This window comes from Buteo buteo, chromosome 13 (assembly GCF_964188355.1).
Source record: "Buteo buteo chromosome 13, bButBut1.hap1.1, whole genome shotgun sequence".
Classification (NCBI taxonomy): domain Eukaryota; kingdom Metazoa; phylum Chordata; class Aves; order Accipitriformes; family Accipitridae; genus Buteo; species Buteo buteo.
The window spans coordinates 10,952,923-10,969,568 of record NC_134183.1 but is presented as its reverse complement, the minus strand read 5'-3'; the positions used below and the strand labels follow the sequence as shown (position 1 = coordinate 10,969,568).

At 44.2% G+C, this 16,646-nt stretch overlaps 1 protein-coding gene across 8 annotated transcripts in view; it reads right to left on the bottom strand.

The window, feature by feature from the left end:
* The window catches only part of GLCE (glucuronic acid epimerase), a 54,415-nt gene continuing 37,769 nt past the window's right edge, over positions 1-16,646 (bottom strand). For all 8 annotated transcript variants that reach the window (XM_075044683.1, XM_075044687.1, XM_075044682.1 and 5 more), the window contains 3 exons: positions 10,002-10,564; positions 6,039-6,284; positions 1-3,388 (listed from right to left, as the gene is read on the bottom strand). In XM_075044683.1, the coding sequence (XP_074900784.1) occupies positions 2,364-3,388; positions 6,039-6,284; positions 10,002-10,551 (1,821 nt within the window). In that variant the 5' untranslated portion in view covers positions 10,552-10,564 and the 3' untranslated portion in view covers positions 1-2,363. The remainder of the gene's footprint in view (positions 3,389-6,038; positions 6,285-10,001; positions 10,565-16,646) is intronic.

Genomic DNA, 16,646 nt, shown 5'->3' with positions numbered 1-16,646 from the left:
TTAAGTGAATTCGATGAAGTTATGGGCACCAATGTCCAATAATCCTCTTCCACCGCACAACTCAATTAAAAAGAGTAACAGGAGAAACCCCACACTAACTCTCTTCGGTTCTACAGCCTCTGATGGTGGTTGGTTGACGTCACACATGTGCTAAGGCCAACAAAAATGCAATGGAGATGTTAAGGATAAGGTGGTCGGACAGGACCGACGGCGTTGGCATGGCCAACCTACGCTTCTGAGCTCACCTATCCAACAGCTGCCGGGCTGCCGCTCACGAAGCACTGAAAAATCAGCAACACTGCAATTTTTCAACTGGCATTAATTAAAAAAAAAACCAAAAAACCCCCAAAAACCAAAAAACCCCCCCAAAAGCAAGAGGAAATTGTGGCCTCCGTAAGGCACCGATACCACCTCTTAAGCAGTACCCAGAGAGTCTCTCCAGATTCTCCAAATCCAAAATGGGCACAAGATGGAGGAAACATGCAGGAGAAAGATGTTTCTGTGTTTGCAGCAAGGACCAGTCGTTTGTAAAGGAAGCACATTTTTCTGGGTTTTGTATGTGTGTGAGTGTGCGCGTGTGTGTACACATGTACGTAAAAAAAAATTCACCTCTGCTACCTTTGGTATTGAAATTTCTCCTGTGACATCCACTTTTCATATTAATTGATATAATCGTAGCATGCGTTTGCAAAGATCAAGTAATTAAAAAATTGCTTCAAATATCTGCGAGAAATAGAAAAAGCATCAAAAAATAGAGAAAAGAAAAAAAATTAAGATGCATATTGTCCTTGTGCCTAGCCTTTTTATGATTTAAATGAACTTTGTTGTCAGCACGAACTTCTTAAGCTTAACCCCCACCTACACGTACAACACGTAATAGGATCAGTGGAAAAACCCCAAAGCTAATACATGTCCTTCCCATGCCGGCATATGTCAGGAGCTTTCAAGTCTGGGACTCTTAACAGCAAACACCAGCATGCCTCAACAGAGCTGATAACCCAATATTTGTTACACTACCAACCAAAACACCCCTGATCTAACGATGCTATCAGTTGGTTTTACTCTTCTGGATCAACCAGGATGCTACACACCAAGGCGGCAGACTAATGGTGGTTGTAAAGGACAGATAAACAGGAAAAAGAAACCACTTGGTTTCTTCTGCATTACAACAGTACAGTGAAAGCGTTTGGGTTCGGACGTGTGTGTTTGGTTATTGCACGGGTACCCTTGCTTGCTTGGCAGAGCCACGAAGACAAAGGACACCCAAAAAGCCAGTGCTGGAGATGTAACAACCCCTTACACTATGAGTAAGACAGTAGGCAGAGGTGAAACTTGGTATTAAAGCACAGGTGGAGCTGGAAAGCCCTCTGGGGTAATTTTAATTTTTAAAATGCTTGATACACTCAAGCAGGTTAAAAATGAAAATCACCATAGGAAAACTGTAATTAATTCCAATTGCATTTCCTGCACACTACTGAAAATGAGCTCCACGTCATACTCTGGAATTCAAGACAAGTCTCCCAAAGCATGAAGTTGCCAAAGCTTAGAGAAACCTCTCAGATGTAATTAAAAAATACAGTACAAAACATCAGGCTCCATGACAAGAGATTCCAGCTACCAGGGAGGACGCGACACCAGCAAACCTGACAGGTGATGGTAAATTTGGCTTTATAAAAAGGGGGTGGCATGGTTGCAGGCTTTGTGCAGTCCGTGAGCCCCACTGAGTTGTGCTTACGTGATGTGACTTCGAAGCCTGCACGCTGTCTGCGTGTTTTCTGTTCACATGTCTGTAAAGAAACCATACAGCTAAAGGATCTCCATACAGAGAACTGAAAAAAAAAAAAAAAAAGTGTATTTTTCACCCCAAGAAAAGAATCCTTATTAAAAAGCCCCCACCTTTAAAAAAGATACACTGTCCACTACCCAGGCTACAAGTAAATACACATTTACGGCGTTACACCACATGATCTGTTACGCTGTTCCAACATATACACATATTAACTCCATTTTAAAAGAGGCCACGGACTAACTTTTCAGGCAAGTGCTGGACTTTAGAGACCTGTATGGCTTCTGCAGATATTTTCCTACAAAAAGGAAAAAAAAGAAAACCAAAAAATGTCCCCAAACTCAGGAGCACAAAGGGGTTTTGCTTCGTGCAGATAGTTTCACTGTGGAGCACTAAGGACAGGTGATGTTCCCGAACCCTACCCATCAGACCCAAATGTTTTCACACTGGAATGCAATGATTTCAGGAGATCAGTTTTAAGGATCACTTCTTTGAAACGGTCTGTAAAAATTTAGGATGCAACCTTTGAAACTGTACCTCTGCGAGGCAGCAGGACCGAGGGGTTTGGTTGTAAGCTCTAGTTGTGCTTTGCCCGGCCGCCTCGCAGGTAGCTCTTCCACCTCTTGACGAACTCTTTGAAGATGGGGGACTCGTCTATCGTGCTGAGGAGCTGGAGCTGGTTGATGTGGGTGGTGTGATAGTCCCATCGGGCCAGGTTGGGAGCGGTGCCGAGCATGAAGTGCCGAAGGTCGTAGATGGTCCCTGAGCCGGTGTCGTAGAGGGGAAGCATGGCCTTCAGGGACTCCATGCCCCGCTCGTAGAGAACCCGCGCCTCCTTCCCCAGCTTCTCCCCGGCCGTTTCTTTTAAGTCATACAGCCCGATTAAGGAGTACATGAAACCGTTGAGCACGAAGGAGCTGGGTGAGGTCGGGTACTCCTCATACCAGTCGTGCCGGTTCATGAAGACGGCTTTCACCCCGCGCTGCTCCGACGGCAGCTTGTACGGCGCCGTCGCCCGCAGAGCCGAGCTGAGGAACGCGTGGTCCTTCGTCAGCAGGTACGCCCGCACCAGCGTGGAGATGGCCTGTCCTTGCGCCATGGCCGAGTACCAGCCCGGGTCCAAGGACTTAAAGCCTTCCCCCAGCTTCCTCGTCACCATGATGGGCCAGCCGCCCCTCTCGTCCTGGTTCCTCACCAGCCAGTTGCTGGCAGCAAAAAAAGCCGCCATGTGAGCGGTGGCCGAGATGGTGACGTTATCGAGGAAGCCTCTACCCTTCGCTACCAGCCTCACCACTCTCTTGGGCATGATTTTGGTCTGCTTGACGGCTTTTGTGTTCGAGAGGCCGACGCCTTTCCGTAGGTCGGTCACCAGGTCTCTGGTGAGGGTGCTCCAGCTAGTCCTGGGACCGATGCCGTAGTAGATGTCTCGGTCCTTAAAAGCGATGAGCTGGGTGTTGGAGACGTAGTGGACGGTGAAGAGTTGGTTCTTCTCTGTCGTCTCGAGAACCACGGAAACGCTCCCATTTGTTATGAACTTGAGATCGAAAGAAATAATAAAATCTCGGGTGTTCCCAAGCTGCAGAGATACCCCCTCGGTATTTTCTGCAAAACAAACCAAAAAAGCCTTGTTCAGTGGTAAAACACTCATTTCTCCAAAATGTTTAAGCTACAGAGCGCAACTTCCAGAGGTAACCCCTCTTACCAGACAGGATCCAAAAGCTTTTAGGGCAGCCCATCAATAATTCAATCATTCTTTCTGTGCCCTACCATGTATTATTTAATTAAGCATAAACGTAAATCCGCGAGCGAAGGCCGACTCCCGCAGCACCGGGGAAAACTCGTTTGCCTCTTACATTAACACGCTGCAACACTTCACTGCAGAGCAGAAGTGCCAGGGGCTCGATCGATGGCTTTATTGGGGGCTTCTGGTACCTGATCAATGGAGGAGTGCAACGGACACCAGCAGGATCTGGGGTAAGGGAAAGGGACATCAGCGGGGGGGGTCTTACTGCTGCCTGCAGCTGCCTGCTGGCAGGACGCAGGACAGGCAGAGCCGCACTTTTCCTGCAGGATGGGGCACAGCAGCCAAGCTGCAAGAACGTAGATGCTGCGTGATCTTTCCCTTCTGTAATTCACAACATAAATGAACCACCACTCTTTTGCTCCAAACTGAAAATTTCACTTGGCAGAAAAGACACCAAAAACGCAGCGCCGCTCGAGCAGTCGCATTTCTGAATAAAGCTCTGCTTTCAGCAAAAACAAAAAAGCCATGAGTGCTGAGAAGCAGGTATTCAGGATCCCCCTGGGACTAATATTTACATTTACAACTTTTTTCTTTCCCAACCTGAAAGTTCCAAAAACCAGTGCGCTGATTAGTTTAATGGGGGAAAAAAAGAAAAGAATATAGAAAGACTAATGTGTTAAAGTATTTATTAACCTCTCCATTGGCAAAACTCAGTTTAATTAAAAAAAAATTTAAATAAAGCTCCTAGGCAATGCCACATAATAAAATCCGGTGCTCTCTAACAGGCTAGATTTTAAAATGTAAAATCAACTACTCCCCCAAAAACCTATACTAGAAGATCAAAGGGCTAATTAGTTTGTAAAGCTGTGTGCAAATCTTGTAGCTTTGAAGGCACAGGGGGATGATAAACACTTAAAGACAGTCATCTTAAATTAACAGCTTTCCATAGAATAAAATTTGCCTGTGCGAGGCAATTGTCTCCTTTCTGCTACTTCTTGATGTGTGAAATACCCCATAAATATTTCTATGTGCAACCTTCGAGTTACGGTCAGCTTCTTCTGCAGAGCAGAGGCTTTTCTCCATCTCCCAAACTAATCTATGGCATTTTGCAATGTCTTGTGTTGTACGGTGCTATTGTACAGTACCTATTATTTTGACTGAATGTCATGTTTTCCAATCTTTTAAAGTAAAAGCCTCACTCCTTTGAGTTTTGGAGATCAGCATCTGCTTCGGGAGAAGAAACTGAGCGCTTTGTTACACAACGTTTTGCTCCTATGAAAAATCTAATTAAAAAACCCCACTCACAATTCCTGTCAAGTAAGTTTTATGGTTCCTTGTAAATAAATGCTTGTGTGATAACGAAGTGAATTACAATGGGGGGGGAGGGAGTTTTAAGAAGCAAAGGAGAACTAAAGGCTGCCTGTTGTTTGCACTGCCTTAAGCGCCTATAAATCCATTACTTAAGGCCATCTAAGACGAGTGGATGCATACCTCGGCCTTCGAGCCCCGCAGATTACTCTGCCATCAATAAAGGATGAGGAGAGAATACATAACAGATCTTTTAGCCTTTCCTCTCCCCATATTTATCTACTACAAAGACACAAGAGTGTTCGACAATTTTTTCCCTAGAGACTCAGGCCTAAGGTGCCAACTGAAAATTACTTCATTGTCTTTTTAAGTAATGGACTCATTAATTCTAATGGGTATTGATCGAGGAAAAATACATTACGTCCTTATTAATGAGCCTGTCCTAGCACAAAGGAAACTCTTGCATGAAATAATGAATTTCCCTGCTAAGTACAAAACAGAACACAGTAAATTGAAGAGACGGCAACAAAATGCATCTTGCACGTCTGCAGGTGAAGGAGAATGCCCGTATGCAGCCCCAGACCTTCACTGTCCTCCCCCAGTCCTCTGCAAATACCTGCGCAGCACATGGGCAGCTGCTCTCTCTTGCTGCTTTGTTTAAGGCAACTTGGGTTAGCCAGAACCAAGATCTCAAATTTTGCAAAAATACTTGCATCCCAATGAAGAGAGAGATCCCAGGTCCAACCGAAGAGTTGCATGTGCTATGCTTGCCCCAGGCTGAAAATAGACCTTATCTATCATCTGTCAACATCTGCTTATCACACGTCAGTGCTATTTCCCAGGCTTCACAACTGGGTCCATCTTTTTTTTTTTTTTTTTTTTTTTTTTTTGCTTCTATTTTGAGACAGAAGCTGAAAGGCTCAGGAAACGTGACTGTAGCTTCTCACTGCCCTCCGTGCATACATCCACCCACTTTTTCATTAAAAGAGTGTTGAAAAAGCAGTGACAGAGAGAAAACAGAAGAAAAGAAAAACTCCAGAGGTACGGAGACAAGATGACATTCTCAGGTGAGATCTTAAGGATGGGAAGTCACACAGGATAAATGAAAACACTTTGATCCCAGCAAGTTAAAGCTCCCCTGATACCATCTGTGCAAATTAACAGACATGGCTTTGCTGCCACACATTTAGGATAACCCACCTGGAGCAACAAACTGTTTGACACTAGTGAACTTGGCTTTATCAGATACTGTGGACAGAGAGCAGCCTTTTGGCACTGTCCAGTCTGCGGACCTGCTGGTTTTGTCCTTCTCTTCAGCCGTTTCATACACCTCGATGTGAGGTGGTTTCTCTGTCAGGTTTTTACTGTAGTGGCTCAACCCGTACTGTGCAATCTGGATGGGGTAGAAATAGCCTTGAGGTCCCCACTGTGTGGATAATGGCACACCTACGAGAGAGGAAGAAAATTAGTATTTTATCAGCATGTTTTCAAAAAGCAGTGTTTACAGCTCTGCACACTCCTCCTCCATACCCCATCACTCCTTTACTTCTAGCAAATGGTATTTCTAGGCTTCACCTTTAGCTAGACTTGAGGAAAGTCCTGTTTAAGGAGTGAATTGCTCCCATTTACACTGAGATCCATGACTAGGAAAAACTAAGCAGATCTGAGCGGCCGAGAAGTCCTTATCATGGTCTTCCATACATTCTCATTTAATTGTTTACTGAAGCACCACACTTATTTTAAAATACATTTAAAATGCCCTAACAGATTTCCCCCCCCCCCCTACCCCAGAGACCACTAAATCTCCAAACAATGTTACATCTAACACAATCCCTTTAATGCCACAGAAATCTTTGCAAATTCGGTGTATATGTTATTACTAGATTTTGGTAAGAGTTATTTGATGCTAAAAGAGCAATTTAGCCAGCATCTGCAAATCTGCTCCAATTACCTTGGCTCCCCTAAGAGTATTACAAGCGCAGTCTGAAGTGCTGCCTGCGGAAACCAGCCAAGCTCTCCATGCAATACCAGCAGAACATGCCCCAGCTCTTCCACCCAAAGCTGTCCCTTGTCTTCAGAGCTACTGCTCCAACCCAGCCGTACCTGGGATTAACCCTCCACACACGACCCACTGTCCCAAAAGCTGGTAGCCTCGCAGGACAGCACAATTCTCACTCTTAACTCAGGGTTAGGGTGATTTTAGATTTAAAAGTCTGCACGGACCAGAAGAACCCCCTGGAGCACCACCTCTTTAGAGGATTCAAAGCAGGAAGATCACAGAGTACATCTTCCGTAGCCTGATGTATTGCATTTCACATGCAAAACCCATTGCATGAGCTCAGACAATGTCACATAGCCATGCTTGATATAAAACTTCCACCCTCCGTTATGATCGTTAGCAGAGATGCACCTGCAGAAAACCCTGCCAAGCTCCAGGCTCTCCTCTGCCTGCCCTTCACCAGCTCCCAGGAGCTGCAGCGTCGGGGTTTGGGTGGAAAAACCCTCGTGCCATAAACTGCCTATTGCATCACCGGCTGTGTGGGAAATGAAAACAAACTGTGTGGAGGAGACTTATTTATACACATACCTTCATAAGCAAGCAAACACAGGATACTTAAGATACAGATAAAACCAGGATTCTCCTAAAGTCCTGAGTTTTATTTGGAACAAATTCCCAACCTCTAAATATGAATCCAAAGTGGGAATAGATCACTGTGACCCTCTTGCAGGAAGCCAAGGATATTTAGTACTGTAAACCTTTGCAGGTGTGTAAGAAAAGGAAAAGGAAGATGAAAATAAACATGTTGGCATTTGCACCATTTTTCCCCTTGGCAATGTCATGCTCAGAAACCAGTTTCTTCTGAAATCTGGTACAATGAAAAGCTTACTTAAACTAAATGTAAAAAGATACATTTTCATACATATTTTGGTGGTTTGTGTTATTAATAAACATTACTGATGGAGATGTGATGGTTTACTGCTGCCTAAAGAGAAAACCATCGCAGGAAATATTTAAATACCATGTATTAGCTCAACTCCTGCAAGCCAGCTTGCTCATTAATGCAAAGCATTTTCAGTTAAGGGTGCATTCATTGAGACTGAAAGATGCAAAAAAAGAAATCTGCTACGAGAGCTTTACTTGAAATTTATATAAGATGACAAGATTAAATTCTCCAGGTCACAGGACATAACAACACATTAACCTTGCAGAAAGGGAGAAGGTGAAAATATAACATGAGGTTTTTTCCGTCACGCAGCAATATGAGAATCTCTAGGGCTAGAGTGATGCAAGGCAAGAGCCTAAAACTGTCTGAGAACGTGTTTTAATATTAAAACCTCTTCCCAACAAACTACAACTCCGACCTGCTTGCTGGATGCCAGTAACTCTACTGTCTTTACAAAACCCAGGCTCTGGCACCACGTTTCACAATGATAGCTGTTAAATCACATGCTGCAAAAAAGCAAGGTTTATAGATAAATAATCACATTGTCGAGTGTTAAACTCGCTGGTCTCTTGAGGCTTAAGTAGAGAGCAGCTACACACAACAATAGCCTGCAGAATCCATCCTGGTTCTCAATTAGCTCTTACTGAATTTCAGCTTTTTGCTGGAAAACATCACAAGAATTGTGGAGTCCAGTTGCAAAGGGCAAAGGGGCATCTTGCACATCCTCCACATATCGTACAAAAACTGGTGGGGCTCCAAGACCTAGGTCCAAGCCCAACAACAAAAGCAGCACCCATGGCTATTATTCATATTCACAAACTGTATTTAACCAGCAATGACCATAGCAATTAGAAAGGAAAGCTGTTTCCTCAGCCTCTCACAGTGGATGTAAACCCTGAGCAGGGCAATGCTTGCACATAGTGGACGTGTAGTTACCAAGATGCATTTGCACCTTTGGGAAAGCCCCGAGTTTCAGAGCCCTGCTTCCCTTCCTTGGCAGATGTAACAAGGATGAGAGTTAAAAAAAAAAATAATCAAAATGTGAGAGCAACCTTACAAAAAACTCAACTGACACACCCTAGGCATTTGTTTACGTGAATCCTTTACAGAGAAATTAATTGCAAGACATGCCAGCTTTCTGCAGTAACCATATCATGGGAAGAGCTCATATCAACACAGCAGAGCATCACCCATCACTGAGGTGCATGAAAATGAATGTATTTTATTCCTTAAGTGAAAGTTGGTCTTTAATTTATGAGGGGTCACAGTGTCACATTCCATAATAGTTTTATAAAGTCATTGATTTTTTTAATATGAAACCTGACAAGAATTTTCTGCCATCAAATCTTTGCCGAGACGAGGGAGGACCTTGCGTCCTAATTACCGATAGCACGGTTTAGCAAAAGTGCAAACTGGAAAGGTTTTACTGTATATTAATTTTATCCAGGGACGCTTCAGTGGCTGGAGAGCTTTTTGACCCTTCAGCAGTTCTCCGAAACCTCCTCGCCTTGCTGCGGGCAGCAGCACCTTTCGCAGGACAAGGCGAGGTGATGCCCTGCCTGCCCTGGGTACGGCAGCGCGGTGGCACTGATTTACCTGGACCCGTGCACAGGACGAGCTTTGGCAAGAACAAATCCCACACTGCTGAGCAAAACCTTCCCTGCTTGCTCTCGAGCAACCCAGCAGCGAAGGTTTTGACTGCTGTATCTCCAGCACTGTCCCGGCAATGCAAGGAGACAGGATATTGTTAAACCTGAAGACAAATATCCACTATTAAGCTGCCCGTGAGCGACCAGGCTGTTCCACAGGTGCTGGCAGTGCTGTTTGGCTCAGAGCGTGGGGCTGTATCTGTGCCTGCAGGGAAGCAGGAGCCTCCTCAGGCAGCAGGGCCAGGCTTTTTTATTTAATTTTCTATTTTAAAATAATTTTGGCTCCCTGACAGAGATGACAAGCATCAACAACAATGCCAAAACCTGACAGCAGCACTGTAAGAGAAGTGTCCCGCCACCTCCAGAGTTTGCTGCAACCAGTAAAACCAGAGACACAGGATGGGAACTGGTAAACCTAGTACAAAGCAGAGATTGTGCGTGATTTCTCAGAGTAAGTGGGTTTTATCAACAGTATCACGACAAAATTAAGATCACTTTGCATCTCAAATGATGACAGCAAATTTTAAGAAGCATTTCAACTATTGAAAAAAAACCAACTGAACACAAACCTTCAACACCACTTATGCACTTCACTCTGTCTCGAACCTCTACGTTGTAGCCCTCGAAGGACATGAAGACCCCGTCGGGGTGGTAAGGTGCTCGCTGTGTGTATACTTTGGAGTAGCTATGAGAGAATTCAAACCTGTCATAACCATCGTACTGAGCAATTTTCCCATAAACCTCAAAGTATTTCTCTACCCAGCTGAACGGCAGGAAGACCTCGTTGCCTTCCCTCCTCCCTTTAACGGTGTGCTCATCATTGATCAGACAGTCAATCTCCTCATACTTCAGCCCCGGGGCTTTGTTGCCGTTGAAGCCTCCTGCGACGGGGGGAGCTTTCTGCTGCTCCTGGGGCGATGCCTCCTCGCTCTGCTGCCGGGCCAGGTCACTCTCGGAGGCTGCAGCAGCGGCTCGGCGTTCGGGACCAGCGAGGCTGCGGGGGAACGGGCCGGCTCTGTCGGAGGAGCATCGGTTCCAGAGCAGCACCATCACCAGGGTGAAGAGGGCGCAGATGACGATCAAAGTCTTGTAGTTGACCCGAGCTGCCAAGCAACGCATATTCACACCATACCTGCAAAACAGAGAGGGGAGAGGGTTTTAAGATGCAGTGCTTACAGCCGGAGCTGCTGGTTCTGCTAGTTCAGAGTCCCGGTGGAGCCCGTCCAGCAGCAGCATCGCCACGTGCGCACCGTGATGTTGTTTGGTGGGAAGGGGACAGGCGGGGGCACCTGGAAGATAATTTGGGTTTTTCCAGCTCTCCGCAAGCAACAAGATCAAACGTACCAAGTCACAATTCACCTCCCTGCTGCGATAACAGATTGTTTCACCAAATGCAGAGGATGCAAAGAAACGGCAGCAATCACGGGGCAACCGCTTCTAAATAAAAAGCGTGATGTTGATGAGATGCTCAGCAGCCACCGGGAATCAGCGAACAAACTCTCACTAGCCTCAGCGCACAAGGGGAAGAGAAATTCCCCAGCAGAATTTAACCGCCACCTACCCAGCACCATGAAAGAGGGATTTCCAACAAAACAGCCTTATAATCAAAACCTGAAGCCCAGAAATATTTGTAGTTCACACAGCTTAAATCACTGAGATACCTACATAAAAAGGGATGGCTATTTTTTTTTTGCCTTTTTTTTTTTTTTTTTTTTTTTTTTTTTTTTTAAGCACAACCTATAATAAGAAGAAACTCAATGCTCAAGGCTGGATTGATTCTTGATGTTACTGCCCCTCAAATGCACTTTCAAAACAATAATGTGTATGAGGAGCAGCAAGCAGGCTGGTAATGGAGGACTTTACAGCCAGAGCCCCGGCAGGGACGGTGATAGCAGCCCCAAGGCAGGAGCCTCCAGAAGAAGTGAAGGAGGGACTGGGAAAGGACAGGACCTCCACAGACACGCTCAGGGGCTCACGTGTCCTGGTCCCCCAGGAGAAGGCAGAAACTATGTAAACCCTCTCTCGGGATTTTCTTTTATTATTTTCTTCCTGCAAGATAAACCTCCTGCTGCATGAAGCATGCTCCAACACCACCATTACAGCCCCATCAAGGAGCAAGGCTGAACAGCGTGAAAATAAATCCAGAAGTTGAAGTGATTTAAGCACATTCGCTCAGAAGACCCTAGTTTTGCTGAGGAATGAAGTCCTTCAAACAAATGATGTGCATTTTTCAAATGCGCAGGAATATTTAAGATACACTTCATAAAATCCCTATTAAACAGAAGTTTAATTTCACCTCCCTAGTAAGCCACGGCATCAGAGCCGCTGAGTTAAGTTTTAAACCCGTTGCTTAATTGCAGCCCCATCTGACATCCCTGGGGGCCGCTCGGCAGCTGAGCTGGGGGACTCGTGCAGCCCCAGGCGTGCCAGGATGGTACAGCGGTGCCGGACCTGACCACTGGTGATTTCAACAAGGTGCTCCAGAAACAGCTGCAGATATTGCAGAGATTCTGCTGATCAGCAGGAGTTAACCGTACAGCAATTAAAAGGAGTTTCACCTCGAGTTCCATCCCCCCCTTTTTAAATGGAAATAATCAATTATCTCTCACCAGTTTTATGCTTCCATACTGTAAGCACCATCTGGTCATTTAAAACTGGACTTTAAAAGATAAGTGTCTTATTTTCTGAAAGCCCAGTTTACTACAAGCTTTTAGAGAACATAAATTTATATATAATTGTGTTTTTATGGAAATGCTAACATAAGAATAAATCCAATTTTCTGCATCAGCAGATAATTTCTAGTGATGATGCTTTCAGGATGACCTCAACAAATATGCTCTGCTCTTTTTACACAAAGGGATAATTCACTTTTAAATACGGAATGACATTTCTGACACACTTCACCCCTACCTATAAAACTCAAAATTAATTAAGCCATCTGGATTACCAGGGAATGGGGAGAGAAGGAGAAACACCATCACCACACTTTTTACATCCCTTTACCCCATGTCCATTACTCCATGGTTTTAAACAGGCTCCATAGCTGTGAAAAGGTCCTGGCTAAGCCATTATACACAGCTTTTATTTTATTTTGGTCCTGCTGCCTTGGACAGTAGAGAATTTGGAGCGGTACAAAGCGTTTCCTACGCTCACCTTGCAGCTCCAGGGAAGAGCAGGAGATGCTGCAGGTTGGGTCCAGCTGCATCTGCAGCTTCCTGGAAACGCTGCTGAAATATTTAGTTTTTATGAACTATAAATGAACTGAAGAGGACTCAAAGAAAAGTGGAGTATTTTCAGAGAACCATCACGTTAAGTGTCGCCAGTCACTGAAAAATCTAGAAATATGTGAGAGAGGCTTATTACATGTTAAATGGATAGATGGATTTTTATTCAACTGCAGAAAAAAAGAATTCAGAATTTCAACAGTAAAAAGAGGTAATTTAAACCCACAAAGGGACTGTTAAATTGGTTTATTCCCTTGCTGCTCTTATAAACAGGATTTCGTCATACCATACTTAAAAGATTTAAGGAGTACAACACAGGAAAGTAGTTTTAAGTTATGAAGTAATATATCCACGAGATCCATGTTTGTCTTCTCATTTTGCTGGATGACACACCTAGCCTCTCTAAGGCTGTGCACCAACACATCTCCCACCTAAATTTTAAGGTGTAGGCTGTTATCATGAAAGTCGATCCTTATCCCTCAAGTGATACTGGAGCTACAGGTTTTAAAAGGCAAATACTTCTGAGAAGTCTGGCTAAAATTCCTTTAATTCCTATGCTGAATTACTGGGCTACAGAAATGGCTGCAGCAGAGCAATGCACTGCTGTTATTTACAGCTGGGACTGACACCTGGCACTGGCCTACAGCAACAACACAAATAATCTATAAATTAATACTTGTTTAGTTTTACACTGTTTACGCTTACATAGTTGCTGTACAAATCATTATATAAATTCTAATTAAAATGCAGTGAAATAGCATTTCTTACAGAGTGAACAAGTAGCTTCAAATGTATCCCAAAACAGGGACGCAATTGGAGAAACTTATTTTGCCAATTCAAGTGAGGTGTCAAGACAAGGTTTTGAGACACTGTTTTTAATATAAAGAACAAGAGGGTTAAATAAAAATAAAATCTTGATACCGCTGCTTTATTAATGATGCCTGGAAAGAGGACAAATCTTGGTATTCCGTGCTGTGAATTAGGAATCTACAGTCCCAGCTGTGTATCTAAGAATGACAGATTCAGTTCTGGTAGTCAGTTCTTACATGAAACCAAATTATTCGCATTCTAAAAATATATATGTCTCTCTCAGGAAGTCCCTTATAAGACAGGGGTTTTTTGATCTGCAAAACTGTGTTGAATATATCAAAAGTAAGAATTTCTCTGAAGTCCAGGCTATTGCCTGGTTTCTGTGTACTCGGCATGGGAACCATCCCGGTGCTTCGCTCGTCATTGCTCAGCTTCAAAGCCCAGGACAAACACGGGAGGCTCCTCTCTTGGATAGAGCCGTCGATTTAGGCCATTTGTAAATCGAGCAGGCAATGCTGCAGTCTTTTTGCGTACAGTTGTGCTTGTAAGCAATACTCTCCAGCAGAGGAAGACCTTGGGGTGTTTTCTAGGGGGGGAAGATGCAGCTCCCCAGGACGGGAAGCACTGTCTGTGCCTCCCGGGAGGGCTGAAAGGGAGGACGCACTCCGAAAAGCACTTCTGCTTTCCCAGTCTTAATCAACGTGATGTGGTGAATTCATTTTAAACCAACTGGCGTGGAAGAGGCTAACCTGCAGCAATCCTCGGACTTACCATCCTGATCCTGTTTCAGAAAGCGGGATTTAGTTTCTGCAGAGGGGGGAGACCGCAGCGCTGCTGCTGCCCTTCTGCCTGGAGACAGCGTCTCCTCCCTCGTGCTTGCACCGGTCCTCGCAGGGTCTGTGTTTCCACGACCTGAACATATTTCAAGTGGAACGGGAAGGCTCTGCTGCGAGGACGATGCCAAAGCAGCGACATGGTCCTGCTGCCCAGAGCCCTTCCAAAAAACCACATCCTCAGGTGTTTTTCAAGTCTCCCTGGCATTCAGAGTTAAAAAAGCCAGACTATTAAAGAGTGGTACGTGCTGACACTGGACACAACAGTTTGCGTAAGGGCTGATGTATGTTACCCAGGCTAGAGGTGAGAATTACTTAAAGCTTTCTCACAGCTCCCAAAGGTCCCATCTGTGCAGGTTACTGGACACACTGCGGTGACAGTGACAGCAGGATGAATGCAGACAGGAATACTGCTGCTGGCCACATGCTTGCTTTTATTTTTAACCATTATGCCCGTTTCACCTGGGTGACACAGACACAAACTGCGCTTTCAGGTAAGTATGCGATACAAGCTGCCTGTGGCAACTTCAGTGCTGCCATTTATTTTTATTTTTTTTTGCTCACAGTGCATGGATCAGCTTTTAATAAACCAGATCAATGATCCTCCAAGCAACAGAGATGACTCACATTTAACTCAAATTAAAAGCCCTGGAGGATGCATCACGTGCAGCAAGAGCCCAACTTCCATGGTTCTGCAACCACCCTACTAGCATGAGCAAAGAGCACAAAAAGGGTTTTAAGCTGGTTAAAAATACTAGACGTCATCCTGAATAAATAACCGAGTAAGGACTCAAGAAACCACATGACAAAGTACATTTCCCAAGAACACATTGGTTGGCATGAAGTTAAAGTATTCACATTTAAATTCTCTGCGTTTAAACAATAATCAAAAGTTGCCCACTGAGTCCCGGAGGTCTCCCAATAGTCTAACACACTAGCTCTGTGTTTGCTCGCTAGGAAGAAAGACAGTATTTTTACTTAAGACCAGGGATTTCTGCTGAATAGTGATAAGCTACCTATTTACTTTGAAGTCTCTATGCCAGACTAAGCTATTTAGTACAGAGAAAAAAAAAACCCTGAACAGCGACTGCCAATCTGAGATACACTAAATTCAATATTTAAAGAAAAGATACACCATGCAATTTAACAAAAGAAAGGAACAAGACTAGAACTTCAATATATACCCAGACCTAAAAGTTATACTCAGTTACACACAAACCTCAGATAGAATTTTCCCCCATTTCCTGTTTATTACACACACCAAAATGCTATTTAGGCTAGTCATTACAATGTTATATAATAGAAAAAACACTCGGGAATTGTTTTCAGTAACTGTGGAAAATTCTTTTTGATAATTGTAATGACATCAAAATTTCAGATCCTTTGCCAAAGCTTACTTTTGTCTTAAAATGTGATATTTATGAATCATCTAACTTCCCAACAGCTCTGCATTTCTCAAACACGTTTTACCTGCATCCTCAATCTGCTCATGTTGGCTCCATCTGTGGATTATTAGACAGAGAGGATCTAAAATATAAAGTGAAGAAGCTGTACCCAGCAGCTTATCCTACAGTTTTCCAGTCCAATTAGCCTAATACACCTGTACAGGTATCAACACATCTATTATTAAGCATCAGCCAAGTCTGTGGCTACATAATAGTTAACTCAAAAAGTCGAAGTACTTTTCTATGGATACTGATGTTATCATTTCTTCTTAGAAACTGAGATATGCATCTAATTTCAGCATCAGGCACATTCAGTGCTGGTATCCACGCAGCTACACAACTGGCAAGGTTTTCAAACAGGTTTAGCTGCTGCCTTGAGACACGCAGGGAGTGACTGCACCCCACCCTCACCCCGCTCCCCTGTGGGACAGACGTCTTCTCCTGCCCTCTGGACAGACATACATTTCTCTGCACGCAAGACAGTTAAAACAAGTCAGAGCAAACTATTTCCCCACACAAGAGCAGGATTTTAGTGACTCATGGGCCTTTGACTATCATGTGATCAGGAATGTTTTATGATCTAAAATTAGAAAAAAAACATTGTAAAAATGGAAAAAACTTGCACGCTTCGTTGCAGTGGAGAAGTTGCTTCAAGACTTCACCAAGGCCCTGGATAACCTAGTCTAAGCCCTGCTTTCAACAGGAGGTGGGGCTAAATGATCTCCAGACATCCCCTGCAACCTCGACTTTTCTACGCATCCATAGTATGATGCACAACTTTAAGAAGGCACGTTGATGTAGTCAACAGAAAACACAGGATCTGTTTATGTTGGTCCTACACAACGAGCACTGGTGGTCTTTCTAAACTCCTGCATATGCTGCACACTTTGAAAAGCATTCAT